Source organism: Pristiophorus japonicus, chromosome 2 (assembly GCF_044704955.1).
Source record: "Pristiophorus japonicus isolate sPriJap1 chromosome 2, sPriJap1.hap1, whole genome shotgun sequence".
Taxonomy (NCBI): Eukaryota; Metazoa; Chordata; class Chondrichthyes; family Pristiophoridae; genus Pristiophorus; species Pristiophorus japonicus.
In genome coordinates, this window is record NC_091978.1 from 365,495,424 (window position 1) to 365,514,957 (window position 19,534).

At 46.6% G+C, this 19,534-nt stretch overlaps 1 protein-coding gene across 12 annotated transcripts in view; it reads left to right on the forward strand.

The window, feature by feature from the left end:
* Positions 1 to 19,534, forward strand: part of LOC139250361 (PDZ and LIM domain protein 5-like) — a 301,980-nt gene that overhangs the window by 167,207 nt on the left and 115,239 nt on the right. For all 12 annotated transcript variants that reach the window (XM_070872813.1, XM_070872816.1, XM_070872817.1 and 9 more), the window contains exon 4: positions 11,025 to 11,067. In XM_070872813.1, the coding sequence (XP_070728914.1) occupies positions 11,025 to 11,067 (43 nt within the window). The remainder of the gene's footprint in view (positions 1 to 11,024; positions 11,068 to 19,534) is intronic.

Below are 19,534 nucleotides of genomic sequence, written 5' to 3' on the forward strand. Positions count from 1 at the left end.
CTCATTGAATAGCGGAGCAGGTTCGAGGGGCTGAATGGCCTACTCCTGTTCCTATGCTCCTTAAAACCTACCTCACCTGTCCTAATATCTCCTTATTTGGATTGGTGTCTGTAATGTTTGCACCTGGTGAGTATGCTCACAGGTTTGTAGAGCTGTTGCATTGTGAGTGGCTTAGTCAGTTCACAAGACTCGATCAAACCCCAGCCAGCTGGGTCTAGGTCAGCCATGATGAGGTATGCAGTTGTGAACCTAGTGGATGAAATGGTAATGTGTAGTGTGATAAACCTTTGTTAATAAACCAACTAGGTCTTAATTGCAAAGTGTTGCTATGAATTCTTAAACAAAGAACCCACGAAGCAAATACATTACTGTCAAATTTTGTTTGATTATGCTCTTGTGACGCACCTTGGGATGTTAAAGGTGCTATATAAATGCAAGTTGTTTTTTTTTTCCTTGTGTATTGTCAAGAGTGGGATGTGGATGAAGGGTGCCTTCGATCCTGCCTCATCCATTTTGTATGACCACGTCCTCCAGTCATAGAATCCCGCTGCTCCTGAAGACCATCCCAGAATTTCTTTGCCTTCCCCGATCCCGACTGAAAGTCTATTCCACTTGCTAACTTTTGCAAAGTCCTTCTTTGACCCTGGTCCTGAGCTTGCCGTGGGCCAATTTGAACTTGTGCCCCGTTGGCTCATAGTAAAGGCTTTAATTGGATTTTATTGTCTTTGTACCTCTTTCAGTCCTCTCACTGTTGCCGCCTTCCAAGATTCTCTCATCTTTCTGCGTAACCCAAGATCTTGATGGTGGGGATGAGTTTGTGGCTTTTGTCTCCGCCCCCTCCAGAGCTGGAATGTGTCTCGTGTCCATGACCACATCTGGACACAATATTCCAGATGTGGTTGGACCAGAGTACCATACAATTTAAGCAACATTTCCCCCTGGCTTGTATTACACTGATTTGGTTGTGTGGATCAAAATCCTATTTCTCTTGTACTCCGCTCCCTAATGATCGGATATTTTAAGCGCAAAATCTACTAATATCCCTAGATATCTTGCTGTGCGTAAATTGGCCCGCTGAGTTTGCCTGAAAAAATCATAGTGACTACACTTCAAAAAGAAATTAATTGGCTATGTAGCACTTTGGGGACATGAAAGGAGCTATATAAATGCAAGTCCTATTTCTTTCAACTTCACTGTCAGTTATTTCTATGCCCTATTTCTATGGAGTACTAGAGGGCATGATCTTAGAATAAGGTGCCGCCCATTTAAAACAGAGATGAGAAATTTATTCTCTGGAAGTTGTAAATCTATGGAATTCGCTGCCTCGGAGAGCTGTGGAGGCTGGGACATTGAATAAATTTAAGACCGAAATAGACAGTTTCTTAAACGATAAGGGGTTATGGGGAGCGGGCGGGGAAGTGGAGCTGAGTCCATGATCGGATCAGCCATGATCTTATTGAATGGTGGAGCAGGTTCGAGGGGCCATATGGCCTACTCCTGTTCCTATTTCTTCTGTTCTTATTAATATTGACTCTCAACCAACGTTCACTAAAACTAATTGTCTGGTCATTATCGCATTGTTTGTGGGCGCTTGCTGTGTTTCCTACATTCCAATAGTGACCACCTTTAGAAAGTACTTCATTGGCTGTTTTATTTTATTTGTTCGTTCCTGGGATTTGGGTGCCGCTGACGAGGCTGGCAATTATTGCCCATCCCTAATTGCCCTCGAGAAGGTGGTGGTGGTGAGCTGCCTTCTTGAACCGCTGCAGTCCGTGTGGTGAAGGTGCTCCCACAGTGCGGTTAGGGAGGGAGTTCCAGGATTTTGACTTCGCGGCAATGAAGGATCCAAGTCAGGATGGTGTGTGACTTGGAGGGGAACGTGGAGGTGGTGATGTTCCCATGCGCCTGCTGCCCTTGTTCTTCTAGGTGGTAGAGGTCGCGGGTTTGGGAGGTGCTGCCGAAGAAATCTTTGGAAAGTCCTGAGGTCGTGAAAGGCACGATATAAATGCTTTTTTTTTCTTGCATTCTTCTGTGTGACATACCTTATATTTGTTCTAATGGACGGTGGTTCCCACAAGGTGCAGTTTATTTCATGCGTGATGATGTCCTCATTGAAAGCTTAAGTTGAACTCCCAGTAGGATTCCATCTTCAAGATGCTCATTCTCCTTTCTTGCAGTGGACTGGAGGTGATTTCAAGACGAGGTGGTGTGAGACTGAAGGGGTTTTTTAGCATGAGGATTTAAAATTGTAATGCTTGGGGAGCAGGGAAGAGTTGTTGGTCAAAAATGGGGTAATGAGCAAGTGGACCTTCGTGCAGGGCAAGATACGAAAGAAAAGAGAGACATAGAAATTTGCAGCGCAGAAGGAGGCCATTCCGGCCCATCGTTTCCGCGCCGGCCGACAAAGAGCCACACGGCCCTCGGTCAGCAGCCCTGAAGGTTACATATAAACCTATGAACAATGACAGAACGGCAAAGAGCACCCAGCCCAACCAGTCCGCCCCACAACTGAAACTGTTATGTATTTAACCCCTTGTAACCTGTATTACATTACCACCAGAGGGCCTACCTATTGAAGTCCCAAGGGATCCCAGCATCCCTTGGGAGCACGGTATATAAGCAGGCCACCCACGAGGTACCTGCACTCTGGAGCCTTATTAAAGGAGCTAAGGTCACACTTGCTCATTGTACACAGTACTCCGTTTCATCCTTTACTATGAGCATAGCAGAAACATTCTACACTTACATTTGTATAGCGCCTTGCACGACCACCAGCCAGTGAAGTATTTTGGAGTGTAGTCACTGTTGTAATGTGGGAAACGCGGCAGCCAATTTGCGCACAGCAAGCTCCCACAAACAGCAATGTGATAATGACCAGATAATCTGTTTTAGTGATGTTGATGGAGTGATAAATATTAACCCAGGACACCGGTGGATAACTCCTGGCTCTTCTTCGAAATAGTGCCATGGGATCTTTTACATCCACCTGAGGGAGCAGACTGGGGGAGGTGGGGGGGGCGCGCCTGGGTTGAACGTCTCATCCGACAATGCAGCACTCCCTCAGCAGTGCACTGGGAGTGTCGGCCTAGATTATACGCTCAGGTCCCTGGAGTGAGACTTGAACCCACAACCTTCTGACTCCGAGGCGAATGTGGACGAAGTTGAGAGTCGTTGGATGGTGGAGCGTGGGAGGCTGGCAAGGACAGCTCTAGGCCAAGAGTTGACAGAAGCATGAAGAAAGGCTTCGGGAACAAAGGCGGCAGGCAAAGTCGTGGAAGGAAGTATACATTGCGGGGTGTGAAGCTAAGCTCTGGATCGAACAGGATGTCTGGAGTTTGCACCAGCCAGTTCAGCCTGTGTGAGTGGTTGGGAAAGGGTGTGGGTTCGGGGGCGAGGGAACAGAGTTTATGGCACAGGCCCAGAATGATGATTTCAATCTTTCCCCCGGTGTACAGTTGATGGAAGTTGTGACTCATCCATTACTTACAGGCTTAATCGCTGCATATTTGTGACTGAGCTGCCCCAACAGCATGCCTGTTGAGTTTAAGCCGCTTTAATTTGTCTGTGTGAAGGGTAGAAAGTTTGCTGGGTGGCCTGTTGCTGTGTATTCTCCAGACATTGCTGCGGATAGATCACAGACACATCCAGAATGATGTAGACAAAAGCAAAATACTGCTGGAATCTGGAATAAAAACAGAAAATGCTGGAAATCTCAGCAGGTCGGGGCGGCATCTGTGGAGAGGAAGCAGAGTTGACGTTTCAGGGCGATGGCGGACGACTTCGTCAGGACGTGTTTGCTTGTGCTTTACGTTGAAAACAATTGCACCGCGCAAAAGACAGATGATCTCAATTCCATAGGCATCGAAAGGGGCCTTGTCCCGGAGCTCCCTCAGCAGGGAACAGTAGCATTGTAGTAATGTTACCGGACTAGTAATCCAGAAGCCTGGACTGGTGATGTGACGACCAAGAGTTCAAATCCCACCACGGCAGCTGGGGAATTTAAATTCGGTTGATAAATCTGGAATAATAAAAGCTAGTATCAGTAATGGTGAAACTATGAAACTACCGGATTGTCGTAAAAACCCATCTGCTTTACTGATGTCCTTCAGGGAAGGAAATCTGCCGCCCTTACCCGGTCTGGCCTACATGTGATTCCAGACCCCACGGCAATGTGGTTGCCTCTTAACTGCCCCTCTGAAATGGACCAGCAAGCCACTCAGTTAAGGGCAATTAGGGATGGGCAATAAATGCCGGCCTTGCCAGCGATGCCCACGTCCCATGAATGAATTAAAACGTTAACAAAATTTGGGGCAGATGCACCCGGAATATCGGCGCAAATAAATTACGCGGCTTAAAAGGTGGCGGCATTTTGGGTGTGACTGGGTTACCCGCGTCACTACAATACGCCCCACATCCCCTTCATCTTTGCCGCCCGCCCGTCAATCAAACCCGCCATCCGAATGAATCTCCGCCCACAAAACTGGCCAGGCCCCCCGCCCCCCCCAATGCACGTGTCCTCTGATAATTCTTGTTCAGCGAGGGACGGTTTCAACATTGCGGCCAGATCTTCAGGCGCAGCGGGAGATAGTCCTTCCGGTCTTTTAATTGCAATTGTTTTGGGGGTTTTTTATTTAAATTATCCTTCGTAGAATCATAGACGTTTCCAGCACGGAAGGAAGCCATTTCGGCCCATCGTGTCCGCGCCGGCCGACAAAGAGCCATCCAGCCCAATCCCACTTTCCAGCTCTTGGTCCGTAGCCCTGTAGGTTACGGCACTTCAAGTGCACATCCAAGCAATTTTTAAATGTGGTGAGGGTTTCTGTCTCTATCACCCTTTCAGGCAGTGAGTTCCAGACCCCCACCACCCTCTGGGTGAAGAAATTTCCTCTCAAATCCCCTCTAAACCTCCCCCCAATTACTTTAAACTTAAGTCCCCTGGTTGTTGACCCCTCTGTTAAGGGAAATAGGTCCTTTCTATCCACTATATCTCGGCCCCTCATAATTTTATACACCTCAATGAGGGGTCTCCTCAGAATCCTCTTGTTCCAAAGAAACCAAATCCAGCCTATCCAGTCTTTTCTCGTAGCTAAGATTCTCCACTCCCGGCGACATCCTCGTAAATCTCCGCTGTACCCTCTCCAGTGCAATCACGTCCTTCCTGTAATGTGGTGACCACAACTGCATGCAGTACTCCAGCTGTGCCCTAACCAGTGTTTTATACAGTTCAAGCATAACCTCCCTGCTCTTATATTCTATGCCTTGGCTAATTCCGTATGCCTTCTTAACCACCTTATCTACCTGGCCTGCTACTTTCAGGGACATGCACTCCAAGGTCCCTTTGTTCCTCTACACTTCTCAGCGTCCTAGCATTTAATGTGTCTTCCCTTGCCTTGTTAGCCCTCCCCAAATGCATTACCTCTCACTTCTCTGGATTAAATTCCTATTGCTACTTTTCTGCTCACCTGACCAGTTGATATCTTCTTGCAGTCCGCAGCTTTCTTCTTCATTATCAACCACACAGCTGATTATAGTATCATCTGCAAACTTTTTAATCATACCCCCTCTATTCAAGTCTAGACCATTGATATATATCATAAAAAGCAAGGGACACAGTACTGAGCCTTGCGGAACCCCACTGGAAACATCCTTCCAGTCACAAAAACACCCATCAATCATTACCCTTTGCTTCCTACCTCTGAGCCAATTTTAGATCCAACTTGCCACTTTGCCCTGGATCCCATGGGCTTTTACTTTCATGACTAGTCTGCCATATGGGACCTTATCAAAAGCTTTGCTAAAATCCATATACATTACATGATACGCTTTGCCCTCATCGAACCTCCTAGTTACCTCCTCGAAAAATTCAATAGTTAGTCAGATACGACCTTCCCTTAACAAATCTGTGCTGACTGTCCTTGATTAATCTGTGTCTTTCTAAATGAAGATTTATCCTGTCCTTCAGGATTTTTTCCAATAATTTTTCCACCACTGAGGCTAGGCTGACTGGCCTGTAATTACTCTTGTCTATCCCTTTCTCCCTTCTTAAACAAAGATACCACATTAGCAGTCCTCCAGTCCTCTGGCACCACACCTGAAGCCAGAGAGGATTGGAAAATGATGGCCAAAGCCTCTGCTATTTCCTCTTTTGCTTCGCTTAACAGCCTGGGGTACATTTCATCCAGGCCTGGGGACATCCACTTTCAATACTAAACCCCATTAATACCTCCTCTCTTACTATGTTTATTTCACCTAATATTTCACACTCCTCCTCCTCCTCCTCGATAGCAGTGTCTGCATCGCCCCTCTCTCTTGTGAAAACCGACGCAAAGTATTCATTAACAACCATAACCACATCTTCCGCCTCCACACACCGATTACCCTCATGGTCTCTCATAGGCCCTGCTCTTTCTTTAGTTATCCTCTTGTTCTTAATATATTTATAAAACATTATTCCTGAGGACCTGCTCTGTACTTTTTTCTGTTTCCTTCCATGAATTTTTATGGCAAAGTTTAAGTCACATTAAAAATTGGAAAGCTTCCCTGATGGCAGATACGCTGAGCCTGACTGGCACATCCTCAATGAGCCAAATGGCGGCCTCCTTCTGTGCTGTAAAATTCTATACAGTGTGTATAGAGTCTGTATAGTATTTTACAAATGTGAAGTCCGGCAACTGTGAACTCTTAAAACATAAAGAGGAGCAAGAATAGGCCACCTGGCCCCTCGAGTCTGCTCTGTCATTCAGTAAGATCGTGGTTGATCTTGGCCTCAACTCCAGTTTGCCGCCCGCTCGCCATAAGCCTTGACTCCCCAATACTGGGGGCAGGGGGGGGGGGGCGGGGGGCGCAAGCTAAAAATAAACAGGGAGGAGAGAGAGAGAGAGCTACTTCCGCTGGTGTCACAGAATAAGTTGCCTGGGAAGGATACTGAAATTGGTGCGGTGAATAGGCTCAAGAGGTAGAGAGAGTATTTCTGGAAAGAGTGCCCGAATGAGACAGTGAGAGACGTGGATTGAACAACAAAAGAAAAAAATGAGGACCAGCTCATTGGGGACTCAATCCCGCCAACTAAGTCTTGAAGTCAGCATCATCATCATAGGCAGTCCCTCGGAATCGAGGGAGACTTGCTTCCACTGCAAAAGTGAGTTCTCAGGTGACTGAACAGTCCAATACGGGAATGACAGTCTCTGTCACAGGTGGGACAGACAGTGGTTGGAGGAAAGGGTGGGTGGGACTGGTTTGCCGCACGCTCCTTCCGCTGCCTGCGCTTGTTTTCTGCATGCTCTCGGCGACGAGACTCGAGGTGCTCAGCGCCTTCCCGGGTGCTCTTCCTCCACTTAGGGCGATCTTTGGCCAGGGATTCCCAGTTGTCGGTGGGGATGTTGCATTTTTATCAAGGAGGCTTTGAGGGTGTCCTTGAAACGTTTCCTCTGCCCACCCGGGGCTCGCCTGCCGTGTAGGAGTTCCGAGAAGAGCGCTTGCTTTGGGAGTCTCGTGTCGGGCATGCGGACAGTGTGGCCCTGCCCAACGGAGCTGGTCGAGTGTGTTCACAAGGAAGAGTGATCCAGCTTCGCTTATGAACGCCTGGTCTAAAGTCACATCCGAACTTGCTTCAACTGACTGGCTTACGTGGGCTCTCGAAACACAGATTCTAATTTACTCGCACGCAGCAGTGGAAGGGCCGCAGCATTCTGGGGTCATTGGGCAGGAATTGACATTGCCCGACACACATGCACGCACAACAATTACTGCGACCCCCGTACTGCGTCACATTATAACGCTTTAAGTGTTTTTTTTTCATAAAATTATATTTAGTGGGTGAGGTTCAGGTTCATAGTAAATCTTTTGTGTAAAATCTAAAATTATTTTGCACACATGACATTCATAGAAAATGTCATTGCTGTAGCTAATCTCGGAATTTGATTTTGTCTTCCCTTAAATAGACACACACGAGTTATTGGCATCAAAACTCATTTGTTCATGCAAGTAAATGTAATGGGGAGTGTGTTTATTGGGAGAAAAACCTCTCCCCCTTTCTGAATTTTAGCAAAACCTGTGGGAACGTACTTTCCTCCCTTTACATTGAACAGATCTTGCAAATATATTGTGGAGTTGCGTAGAATTTACAGCACAAAGAGGCCACTAGACTAGAGAAGCTGTGGTTGTTCTCCTCAGCAGAGAAGGTTGAGAGGAGATTTGATCGAGGTGTTCAAAATCATGAGGGGTCTGGACAGAGTAGATCGAGAGAAACTGTTCCCATTGGTGGAAGGGTCGAGAACCAGAGGTTTAAGACGATTGGCAGAAGAACCAAAGGTGACATGAGGAAAAACGTTTTTACGCAGTGAGTGGTTAGGATCTGGAATGCGCGGCCTGAGAAGGCGGTGGAGGCAGACTCGATCGTGGCTTTCAAAGGGAATTGGATAAGTACCTCAAGGGGAAAAAAGATTTGCAGAGCTACGGGGAAAGGGCGGGGGAGTGGGACTGGCTGAAGTGCTCTTGCACGGGCTCAATGGGCCGAATGGCAGCCTCCTGTGATGTAACCGTTCTGTGATTCATTCGGCCCAACTGGTTTATGCCGGTGTTTATGCTCCCCACGAGCCTCCGCCCACCCTACTTCATTTTGCCCTAGCAGCATAACTTTCTATTCCTTTCTCTCTCTCGTACTTGTGCAGCTCCTAGTTAAATGCATCTCTGCTATTCACCTCAACTTCCATGATAAACACGCATTAACAAAAACCTCCAGAAACGAATGTGTTGATCGCAGAAGTTAACTATGATGAATTGTTCTGGAATTATCGGAAGCAGGAGTAGGCCATTTGAGCCTTCGAGCCTGCTCGGCCATTCAGCAAGATCATGGCTGATATTCGATCTCCACTCCACCTTCCCCATAAGCCTTGATTTCCTCAGTTCCCAAAAATCTATCGATCTCTGTCTTGAATATGCTCAAAGGCTGAGCCTCCACAGCCCTCTGGGCCAGAGAATTCCAAAGATTCACCACCCTGTGAGTGAAGACATTTCTCCTCATCTCAGTCCTAAATGGCCGACACCTTACTCTGGGACTGTGACCCCGTGTTCTAGATTCCCCAGCCAGGGCAAACATTTTCTCAGCATTAACCCTGTCAGACCCCTTAAGAATTTGTGAAGTCTTGAGGATGTGGAAGGTGCTATATAAATGCAAGTTTTATTGCTGTGGCGGAGCTAGGAAACATCTCTCTGTGGAGCAGCAGCATGTCGGGCCTTCATCTCGGCACCTGGTTTGTTGTTTTATACGTACACTTTTTCTGCGATTCTCACAAAGCAATTCTGCCCATTGGACAGGCTCTAGACTGCATGAATTTCTTACTCCACACTGTCAGCTGTGGCTCAGTGGGCAGCACCCTCGCCTCTGAGTCAGAAGGTTGTGGGTTCAGGTCCCACTCCAGAGACTTGAGCACATAAATCTAGGCTGACACTCCCAGTGCAGTGCTGAGGGAGAGCCATACTGTCGGAGGTACCGTCTTTCGGATGAGACGTTAAACCGAGGCCCTGTCTGCCCCCTCCGGTAGACGTAAAAGATCCCATTGCACGATTTCGAAGAAGAGCAGGGGAGTTGTCCTGGGGCCAATATTTATCCCTCAATCAACATAACAAAAATAGATTATCTGGTCATTATCACATTTCTGTTTGTGGGAGCTTGCTTGTGCGCAAGTTTCCCACATTACAACAGTGGCTACACTCCAAAAGTACTTCATTGGCTGTGAAATGCCTTTGGGACGTCCGGTGCTCGTGAAAAGCGCTATATAAAAGCAAGTCTGTCTGTCTTTCTTTCTTTCTCCCTGCTGTATACACAGAAGCAGGTGGGTGACCAATGTTCCTGTTGAGCTGCGCGGCAATGTGGAGGACACGTGCTGGGCGCTGAGCAGCTTGTCAATAGGAATAACCGCGCACAAGCGGAAACTTGAATGGACCGCGCACCCACAAAAAACCTAGTGGGAATGTTATAGGTGTTGCAGTACAGAGAGACCCGGGGTTCCTTGTGCATGAAACACAAAAAGTTAGTAGGCAGGTACAGCAAGTAATCAGGAAGGCAAATGGAATGTTGGCCTTTATTGCAAGGGGGATAGAGTATAAAAGCAGAGAAGTCCTTTTACAATTGTACAGGGCTTTGGTGAGGCCACACCTGGAGTACTGCGTACAGTTTTGGTCTCTATTTAAGGAAGGATATACTTGCATTGGAGGCTGTTCAGAGAAGGTTCACTAGGTTGATTCTGGAGATGAGGGGGCTAACGTGAAGATAGGTTGAGTAGGTTGGGCCTATACACATTGGAGTTCAGAAGAATGAGAGGTGATCTTATTGAAACCTATAAGATAATGAGGGGACTCAACAAGGTGGATGCAGAGAGGATATTTCCACTCATAGAGGAAACTAAAACTAGGGGACATGGTCTTAGAATAAGGGGCTTCCCATTTAAAACTGAGATGAGGAGGAATTTCTTCTGAGGGTTGTAAATCTGTGGAATTCTCTGCACAAAGAGCTGTGGAGGCTGGGTCATTGAATATATTTAAGGCAGCGACAGACAGTTTTTTGAGTGATAAGCGAGTCGAGGGTTATGGGGAGCGGGCAGCGAAGTGGAGCTGAGATCAGCCATGATCTTACTGAATGGCAGAGCAGGATCGAGGGGCCAAATGGCCAACTCCCGCTCCTATTTCTTCTGTTCTCAGAAGTACAAAAAAAAGACTTGCATTTATATAGCACCATTCACGTCTTCTGGACGACCCAAAGCGTTTTGCAGCCAATGAAGAACTTTTTGGAAATGTCGTCACTGTTGTAATGTAGGAAACGCGGCAGCCAATTTGCGCACAGCAAGCTCCCACAATCATCAATGCGATAATGACCCAGATAATCTGTTTTTAGCGATGTTGATTGAGGAGTAAATATTGGCCAGGACACCGGGGATAACTCCCCGACTTTATGCTGTCGCACTTCTGCTTCTATAGCTGATTTATCGGCAATAATTCACGATCGTGACTTTTCTTGTGTCTTTCAGGGCCTCTCCTGCTGCAAAAGTTACGACGACAACTGTTCAAAAGGTAGGTGTTGCGGTGACTGAGATCAGCTCGGTGGTCACGCCTGTGCCTGTTTTCCATTGATTCTCGATGAATGATCGCCTCACGGGATGGCCTTAACCCCAGCTCAAAGGCTTCTGCTGTTTGGGAGAAAGGGAGAAGATGCACGGAAATAGGTCAATCTAATCGGGGTTAGAATGAGCTATTTTTGGAGTGCGCAGTACTGTAATAAAATAACTTCTCTTTTGGCCTTTGCTAATAGTTGCTGCATGCTTTTTTGTACAAAATTAAATGTGGCAAATATACATGTAGAATATTACTGATGGTAGCGAATATTGTTCCGATCAATTAATTGGGAGCTATTGAAAAAAATAATCGCCTGCGATATATGTTGCATTATGTTGTGCGTGCGTTTTACTTGCTGGAAACACATTGCAGGGCTACGGGGAAAGAGCAGCGGGAGTGTGACTAATTGGATAGCTCTTTTCCAAGAGCCGGCACAAACACAATGGGCCGAATGGCCCCCCCTCTGAGTAGTATGAATCTGCGAATTGCTGGATTTGTATACTTCATATTATTTACAGCATAGAAAACATAGAAACATAGAAAATAGGTGCAGGAGTAGGCTATTCGGCCCTTCAAGCCTGCACCACCATTCAATAAGATCATGGCTGATCATTCCTTCAGTACCCCGTTCCTGCTTTCTCTCCATACCCCTTGATCCCTTTAGCCGCAAGGGCCACGTCGAACTCCCGCTTGAATATATCCAATGAACTGACATCAACAGCTCTCTGCGGTAGGGAATTCCACAGGTTAACAACTCTCTGAGTGAAGAAGTTTCTCCTCATCTCAGTCCTAAATTGCTTACCCCTTATCCTTCGAGTGTGACCCCTGGTTCTGGTCTTCACCATCATCGGGAACATTCTTCCTGCATCTAACCTATCCAGTCCCATCAGAATTTTATATGTTTCTATGAGATCCCCTCTCGGGTCATTTGGCCCAACTGGTCCGTGTCGGTGTTTATGCTCCACACGAGCCCCCTCCTTCCCTACTTCATCTCACCCCATCAACATATCCTTCAATTCCTGTCTCCCTCATGTGTTTATCTAGCTTCACCTTAAATACTTCTACGCTAGTCGCCTCAAATCACACTCCGTGTGGTAACGAGTTCCACATTTTGAGGGGTAAAGAAGTATCTCCTGAATTCCTTACTGGATTTATTAGTGGCTATCTTCTATTGATGGGCCCTAGTTCTGGTCTCCCCCACAAGTGGAAACATCTCTAAATCGATTCCATCAAACCCTTTCGTTGTCTTAAAGACCTCAATCAGGTCACTCCTCAGTATTTGCTTTTCTAGAGAAAGGAGCACGTAAAGGCAAAGCTTCCCATGCGAACTATAGGCATCGACCAAAATAAGTCGTGAGATGTCCACAAGCGGTTCCCCTGTTACCATGGCAGGCCTGTGCCTTAACTCCATTAATCTTTGCTCCATTACCTTACATAAGAACATAAGAAATAGGAGCAGGAGTAGGCCATACGGCGCCTCGAGCTGTTCCGCCATTCAATAAGATCATGGCTGATCTGATCATGGACTCAGATCCACTTCCCCACTCCCCATAACCCCTTTTCCCGTTATCGGTTAAGAAACTGTCTATCTCTGTCTTAAATTTATTCAATGTCCCAGCTTCCACAGTTCTCCGAGGCAGCAAATTCCAAAGATTTACAACCCTCAGAGAAGAAATTCCTCCTCATCTCTGTTTTAAATGGGTGGCCCCTTATTCTAAGATCATGCCCTCTAGTTCTAGTCTCCCCCATCAGTGGAAACACCCTCTCTGCATCCACCTTGTCAAGCCCCCTCATAATCTTATACATTTCGATAAGATCACCTCTCATTCTTCTCAATTCCAATGAGTAGAGGCCCAACCTACTCAACCTTTCCTCATGTCAACCCGCTCATCCCCGGAATCAACCTTCAATTCCCTTGATTAGCCATGATCTAACTGAAGGGCTCAACAGCCCATTCCTGTTCCTATGTCAGATTAAGGGAATGAAAAAAATTGTAGAACTGAAGAATTTTATTCAAAGGTTTTACTCTTTTGAATTTTCGGACTCTGGCCCAGTACAAACCAATACATCTTTAAATGGACCTTGGGCCATCTGCATCATCAACAAACCCGCCATTCATTAAGATCATGGCCAATCTCCGACCTTAACTCAACTTTCCCACTCACATCCCTTGTGTCTCCTGGAGTCCAAAGATTTCTCGATCTCTGCATTTATACTCAACAACTCGGCACCAACAGCCCTTTGAGGTAAAGAATTGCACAGATTCACAACCCTCCGAGTGAAGAAATTTCTCCTCATCTCAGTCCTTAATGGCCGACCCCTTATCTTGAGACTGTGCCCCCTGGTTCTCGACTCTCCAACCCGGGGGAAACAACCTCTCAGCATCTACCCTGTCAATCCCTCCCAGAATCTTTGATGTTGCAATGAGATCAACTCGCATTCTCCTAATCTCCAGAGAGTATGGGCCCATTCTACTCAATCTCTCCTCGTAGGACAACCCTCTGGTCCCAGGAATCAATCCAGTGAACCTTCATTGCAAGTGCGTCCTTCCTCAAATAAGGAGACCAATTTGTTCTCAGACATGTGTCAGGAGGCTTTGTAGACTGGTTATTTTTAAGGAGCCTTCCCTATCACCAGTGCCGCACAGCTGACCGGGTTTTCGAGCCAGGATGTTTTATTTGGAAGAGTTTCCAGATCTTACATAGAAACCTAGAAAATAGGTGCAGGAGTAGGCCATTCGGCCCTTCGAGCCTGCACCGCCATTCAATAAGATCATGGCTGATCATTCCCTCAGTACCCCTTTCCTGATTTCTCTCCATACCCCTTGATCCCCTTAGCTATAAGGGCCATATCTAACTCCCTCTTGAATATATCCAATGAACTGGCATTAACAACTCTCTGCGGCAGGGAATTCCATAGGTTAACAACTCTGAGTGAAGAAGTTACTCCTCATCTCAGTCCTAAATGGCCTACCCCTTATTCTAAGACTATGTCCCCTGGTTCTGGACTTCCCCAACATCAGGAACATTCTTCCTGCATCTAACCTGTCCAGTCCCATCAGAATCTTATGCGTTTCTATGAGATCCCCTCTCCTCCTTCTAAACTCCAGTGAATAAAGGCCCAGTTGATCCAGTCTCTCCTCATATGCCAGTGAAGCCATCCCTGGAATCAGTCTGGTGAACCTTCGCTGCACTCCCTCAATAGCAAGAACGTCCTTCCTCAGATTAGGAGGCCAAAACTGAACACAATGTTCCAGGTGAGGTCTCAATAAGGCCCTGTACAACTGCAGTAAGACCTTCCCTGCTCCTGTATTCAAATCCCCTAGCTATGAAGGCCAACATGCCATTTGCTGCCTTCACCGCCTGCTGTACCTGCATGCCCACTTTCAGTGACTGATGAACCATGACACCCAGGTCTCGTTGCACTTCCCCTTTTCCTAATCTGCCGCCATTCAGGTAATATTCTGCCTTCGTGTTTTTGCCCCCAAAGTGGATAACCTCGCATTTATCCACATTATCTTCTTATCCTGTGGTTACTAAATGGAAGAATTCAAATCTGAGTTAACTGCTGTCTGTTGACACAAGTAAGTCCACAAGCTGGTCACCGTGGAGGTTGGAATCCAAGTGGGTTATCATTTTAGTGGGAAACAAAGTATATTTTCCTTCTATGGCCACTTGGTTTCTGACTTGTAAAGGAAGTGGGTTGTTGTGTGTTAATTTCTTCAAAAGCTTTCACTTGAATTGAAATCAATAGGGGGCCTGGTAGAAATAGTTCAACAGACCTTCGAATAACGTCCAACAATTCCCCCAACCTAAGTGTTAAACACAAGTGGATGTTTAGAACATAACCTGAGAAATAGGAGTAGGTCCCTCGAGCCTGCTCCGCCATTCAATAAGGAAATGGCTAATCTTCTACCTCAACTCCACTTTCCTGCCCGATCCCCATATACAGTGTTAACTGTGGCTCAGTGGGCAGCACTCTCGCCTCTGAGTCAGGAGGTTGTGGGTTCAAGTCCCCATTCCAGGTACTTGAGTTGAGGGAGCGCTGCACTGTCGGAGATGCCGTCTTTCGGATGAGACGTTAAACTGACGTCAAAGATCCCGCGGCACGATTTCAAAGAAGAGCAGGGGAGTTCTCCCCGGTGTCCTGATCAATATTTATCCCTTAATCAACATCACTGAAAGAGATTATCTGATCATGAACACATTGCTGGATGTGGGAGCTTGCTGTGTGCCAATTGGCTGCCACATTTCGTACATTGCAACAGTGACTACACTTAAAACAACCAGTACTTTATTGGCTGTAAAGTGTTTTGAGACGTCTGGTGGTCATGAAAGGCACGATATAAATGTAAGTCTTTTTTACTTTATCCCTTGATTTCCTTAATATACAAAATTCTTATCGATCTCTGTTTTGAATATACTCAACGACAGCCCTCTGGGGTAGAGAATTCCACCACCCTTTGAGTGAAGAAATTTCTCTTCCTCTCAGTCCTAAATGGCCGACCCCTTATTCTGAGATTATGATCCCTAGTTCTCGTAGTTCTAGACTCCCCAGCCCGGGGGAAACATCCTCCCAGCATCTGTCCTGTAAGAATTTTATATGTTTCAATGAGCTCATCTCTCATTCTTCTAAATTCTAGGGGATATAGGCCTAGCCTGTTCAATTTTTTCTTATAGGACAATCTTCCCTCCCCCCCCCCCCCCCCCCCTCCCCCAACCCCACATCCCAGGAATCAGTCTGGTGAACCTTTGTTGCACTCCCTCTAAGACAAGTACATCCTTCCTTGGGACAAGAGACCAAAACTGTACACAGTACTCAAAGTGTGGTCTCATAATTGCAGTAAGACTGTTTTACTCCTGTACTCCAAGCCTTTTGTAATAAAAGCTCGCATGCCACAGTTTGCCTGGGCCATGCTGAATTTATCTATAATTGTTTATGCTGCTTATCAGAGCTCCCCTTCGTATATAATGAGCATTTGACGGGGCTATAAATAGAACTGGAGCGCTGGGCCCTGGAACATGGTGGCGGAGGTTCGGCGAATGAGGGTACGGGGCCCAGGGGCAGCACGGGCCCAGCCCACACTGCGATATGTGTGCGCATTAGGGTCAGTGCAGCAGAGCAGGTCTCCAGTTGTCCTGGTTAACCCTTGCCACTGGACCAAGACCTAGCTCTGTCGAGCCCGTGTGGCGGCTGATGTGCAACGGTCATCACACGTTTTTAAAAATCCACGCACAGGCATCTTCCACCCCCTCAACTGGAGTTCAGGACTGGAACATCGGGTCCTTCATTGAAACATCTGTGAACTCTTGTGAAGCAAGTCATCCTCGTTCGAGGGACCGCCTATGATGGTGATATGATGCATTGACAATGTCATTCACGCAACGTGAAAGAGCTAGCAGGAGCATTGCAAAACGAGCTTGATGTGTGATGGACCCGAATGGAATAGATTGCTAGAAAGGATTATTAAGAAGATGTTTAATTTTATACTTAACGGGGCTGAATTTGTGATCGGAGGTTTGCTGCAGGCGGATGCCTCCGGCCAGCAAAAAAAAAAATCTACGAACTTACGTTCTGCCTCGGGATCCATGGAGGCCCGAGCTCCTGGGCCTCCACGTATCGGCCTGCGTACAGGCCCGTATAGGCCTGCGTACAGGCCCACATAGCCCAGGGACGCAGGCGGTTCGCAAGCATCCCTGGGATCACATGGGCCAACCCAACCAATCAAAGACTGGAACCCCCATTCATGCTTATGGGGATTCCATATGTATGGAAAGCCTATAAGCATGAATGGGGATCACACAAAAAATACATCTAGAAATCAAATACATTAAAAAAAAATTACATATTTAAAATTAATTAAAATACCATGTAATCAAACATTTTTTTTTAAATTAATTTTTTGAATGTTTTTAAGGGGCTAAAAATAACCGTACCTTTTATGTACAGGTGTTTTAATGTTTAAATGAATGAAAACATTTTAATAGATTGGACAGAAGCGGTTGTGAAGGCAAATGAGCACATTGCGGTTTTTCACTCGGGGGTGAGGGGTGTGCGGAGTGAATTAAGCTTGGCACGACCAATCTGGCTGGGCACTTCATTTAGTCCCCAACTGTTGCGCACCCTCGAGTTTCGGTGATTGCAGGGCCCAGCGCACAACTTGGCTCGAGGTGTTCCCTGCAGCAGCAGATGGTTGGATAACGTTGAGTTTTCCCTCTCGTGTCTCGGCTCTCATCAGGATGATCCAGTTGATCTGTACATGTGCGAGAGGGAGTGCTTACCCGTGTAGAGATCCACGCGTGAAATGTCTCGTAAACATCCTGGGGAATGAGGAGTGCTGATTAAATTGCACCGCTCTGAAATCAGAGAAAAGCTCGCATTTACACAGCGACGACATTCGCGACTTCAGGACTTGCCAAGCACTTTACAGCCAATGCAGTACTTTTTGAAGTGTAGTCACTGATGTAATGTAAGGAAACTCGGCAGCCAATTTGCCCACAGCAAGCTCCCACAAATGACAACGTGCTCAGTTTCCACTAATGGGGGAGGCTAGAACTAGGGGGCATAATCTTAGAATAAGGGGCCGCCCATTTAAAACTGAGATGAGGAGAAATTTCTTCTGAGGGTTGTAAATCTGTGGACTTCGCTGCCTCAGAGCTGTGGAAGCTGGGTCATTGAATAAACTTAAGATGGAGATAGACAGATTTTTGAGCGATAGGGGGTAATGGGGAGCAGGCAGGGAAGTGGAGCTGAGTCTATGATCAGATCAGCCATGATCTTATTAAATGGCGGAGCAGGCTCGAAGGGCAGTATGGCCAACTCCTACTCCTAATTCTTATGTTCTTATGATCAGATAATCTATTTTAGTGATGTTGATTGAGGTATAAATATTAGCCCAGGACACTGGGGAGAACTCCCTTGTGCTTCTTCGAAATAGTGACCCATCACTCCTCATTTAAGACACTGCTTAAAACCTATCTCTTTGACCGAGCTTTTGGTAACCTGTCCTGATTGCTCCTTTTGTAGCTTGGTGTCAAATATAGTCTGATAACGCTCTGGTGAAGGGCCTTGAGATGTTTGAGCACGTTAACGACAATTTGTATTTATATAGCGCCTTTAATATAGTGAAAAGTCCCGAGGCGCTTCACTGGCGTATTATGCGCTAACAATTTGACACCGAGCCGCACAAGTAGAAGTTAGCGCAGGTGACCTCAAAGGCGCTACGTCTATGCAGGATGCTGTTGCTAATCTTAGCGCCTCCAGTTTTGCCGGTAACGCAGTAAACGTGCCTCAGGTGGTTCTGGTGGCACTTGGGATTGTGTAGTGCAACCTCCAAAAAGGGGATTAAGGGAGTGTGGGTGCGGGGGAGGAGGGGGGGGGTCTTTCTCTGGCTCAGCAGCAGAGTTAGGGGCAGCATCAAGCCACCACCTGTGACCCACGGATGGTCAGTTTGCCCACGCTGAGCAGAGAATGCGGCGCTTGCGTTTCTGGCCCACTGAGACCTCACCTCCCCGCCCCCCACCCCCCCACTCCCGGCGGCAATACGGAATGCCGACAGACATTACTTCATGTCATGCCTGTTGCAATCCTAAGCCCCGTGCTCCTCTATTTTTGTCCCGTGGAGTCATGCAGGTGCAGCGCGAACACGCTTTTCAAGGATTGCCTGGCCACACACGAATCCGCAGGTTAAGTTTACCAGAAGGAATAGCAGGGTCTCCATCTGTGTCTGAACAAAGACAGAACTCTAAAGCTTGACGGCAAGCCAATGTTCCATTGTGTAACCCAGGGTTGGGTTACCTCATTAATCTTTTTACAATGTACACTCGACATAAAACTTTCCGAAAATCAATTGCAGCTTAAGCTTGAGTTTAATGATCATGACCTAATTATTTCTGAATGCTCTCGTCTATCAAGAATCGAGAACACACCCTTAGCTGTCATTGGTATTGATGCTGGCACAGAAACGGATTTCAATAAACCACCTCCATTGTAAGTGCATGGAAAATTACATCTACATTGGAGCAGGAGGAGGTAATGCAGCTTCCCAATCCTGTTCTGCCATTCAATTAGATCATGGTTGATCTGCATCTCAACGCCATTTACATATCTTTGCTCTCCATATTGCTTAATAATCTTTATCGAACCAAAACCTATCGATCTCAATCCTGATCATTCCAATTGACCCCCAGCATTTTGTGGGAGAAAGTTCCAACATCTCCACAACCCAACTTCCTGACTTCACTCTTAAATGGCCTGGCTCCAATTTTAAGACTGTGCTCACTTGTTCTGGATTCCCTCACCAGCGAAAATAGTTTCTCTATGTCTACCCAAGTGAAACCCTATTTTATTTTCAACAACAACAACAACTTGTATTTATATAGCGCCTTTAACACAGTGAAACATCCCAAGGCACTTCGCAGCAGTG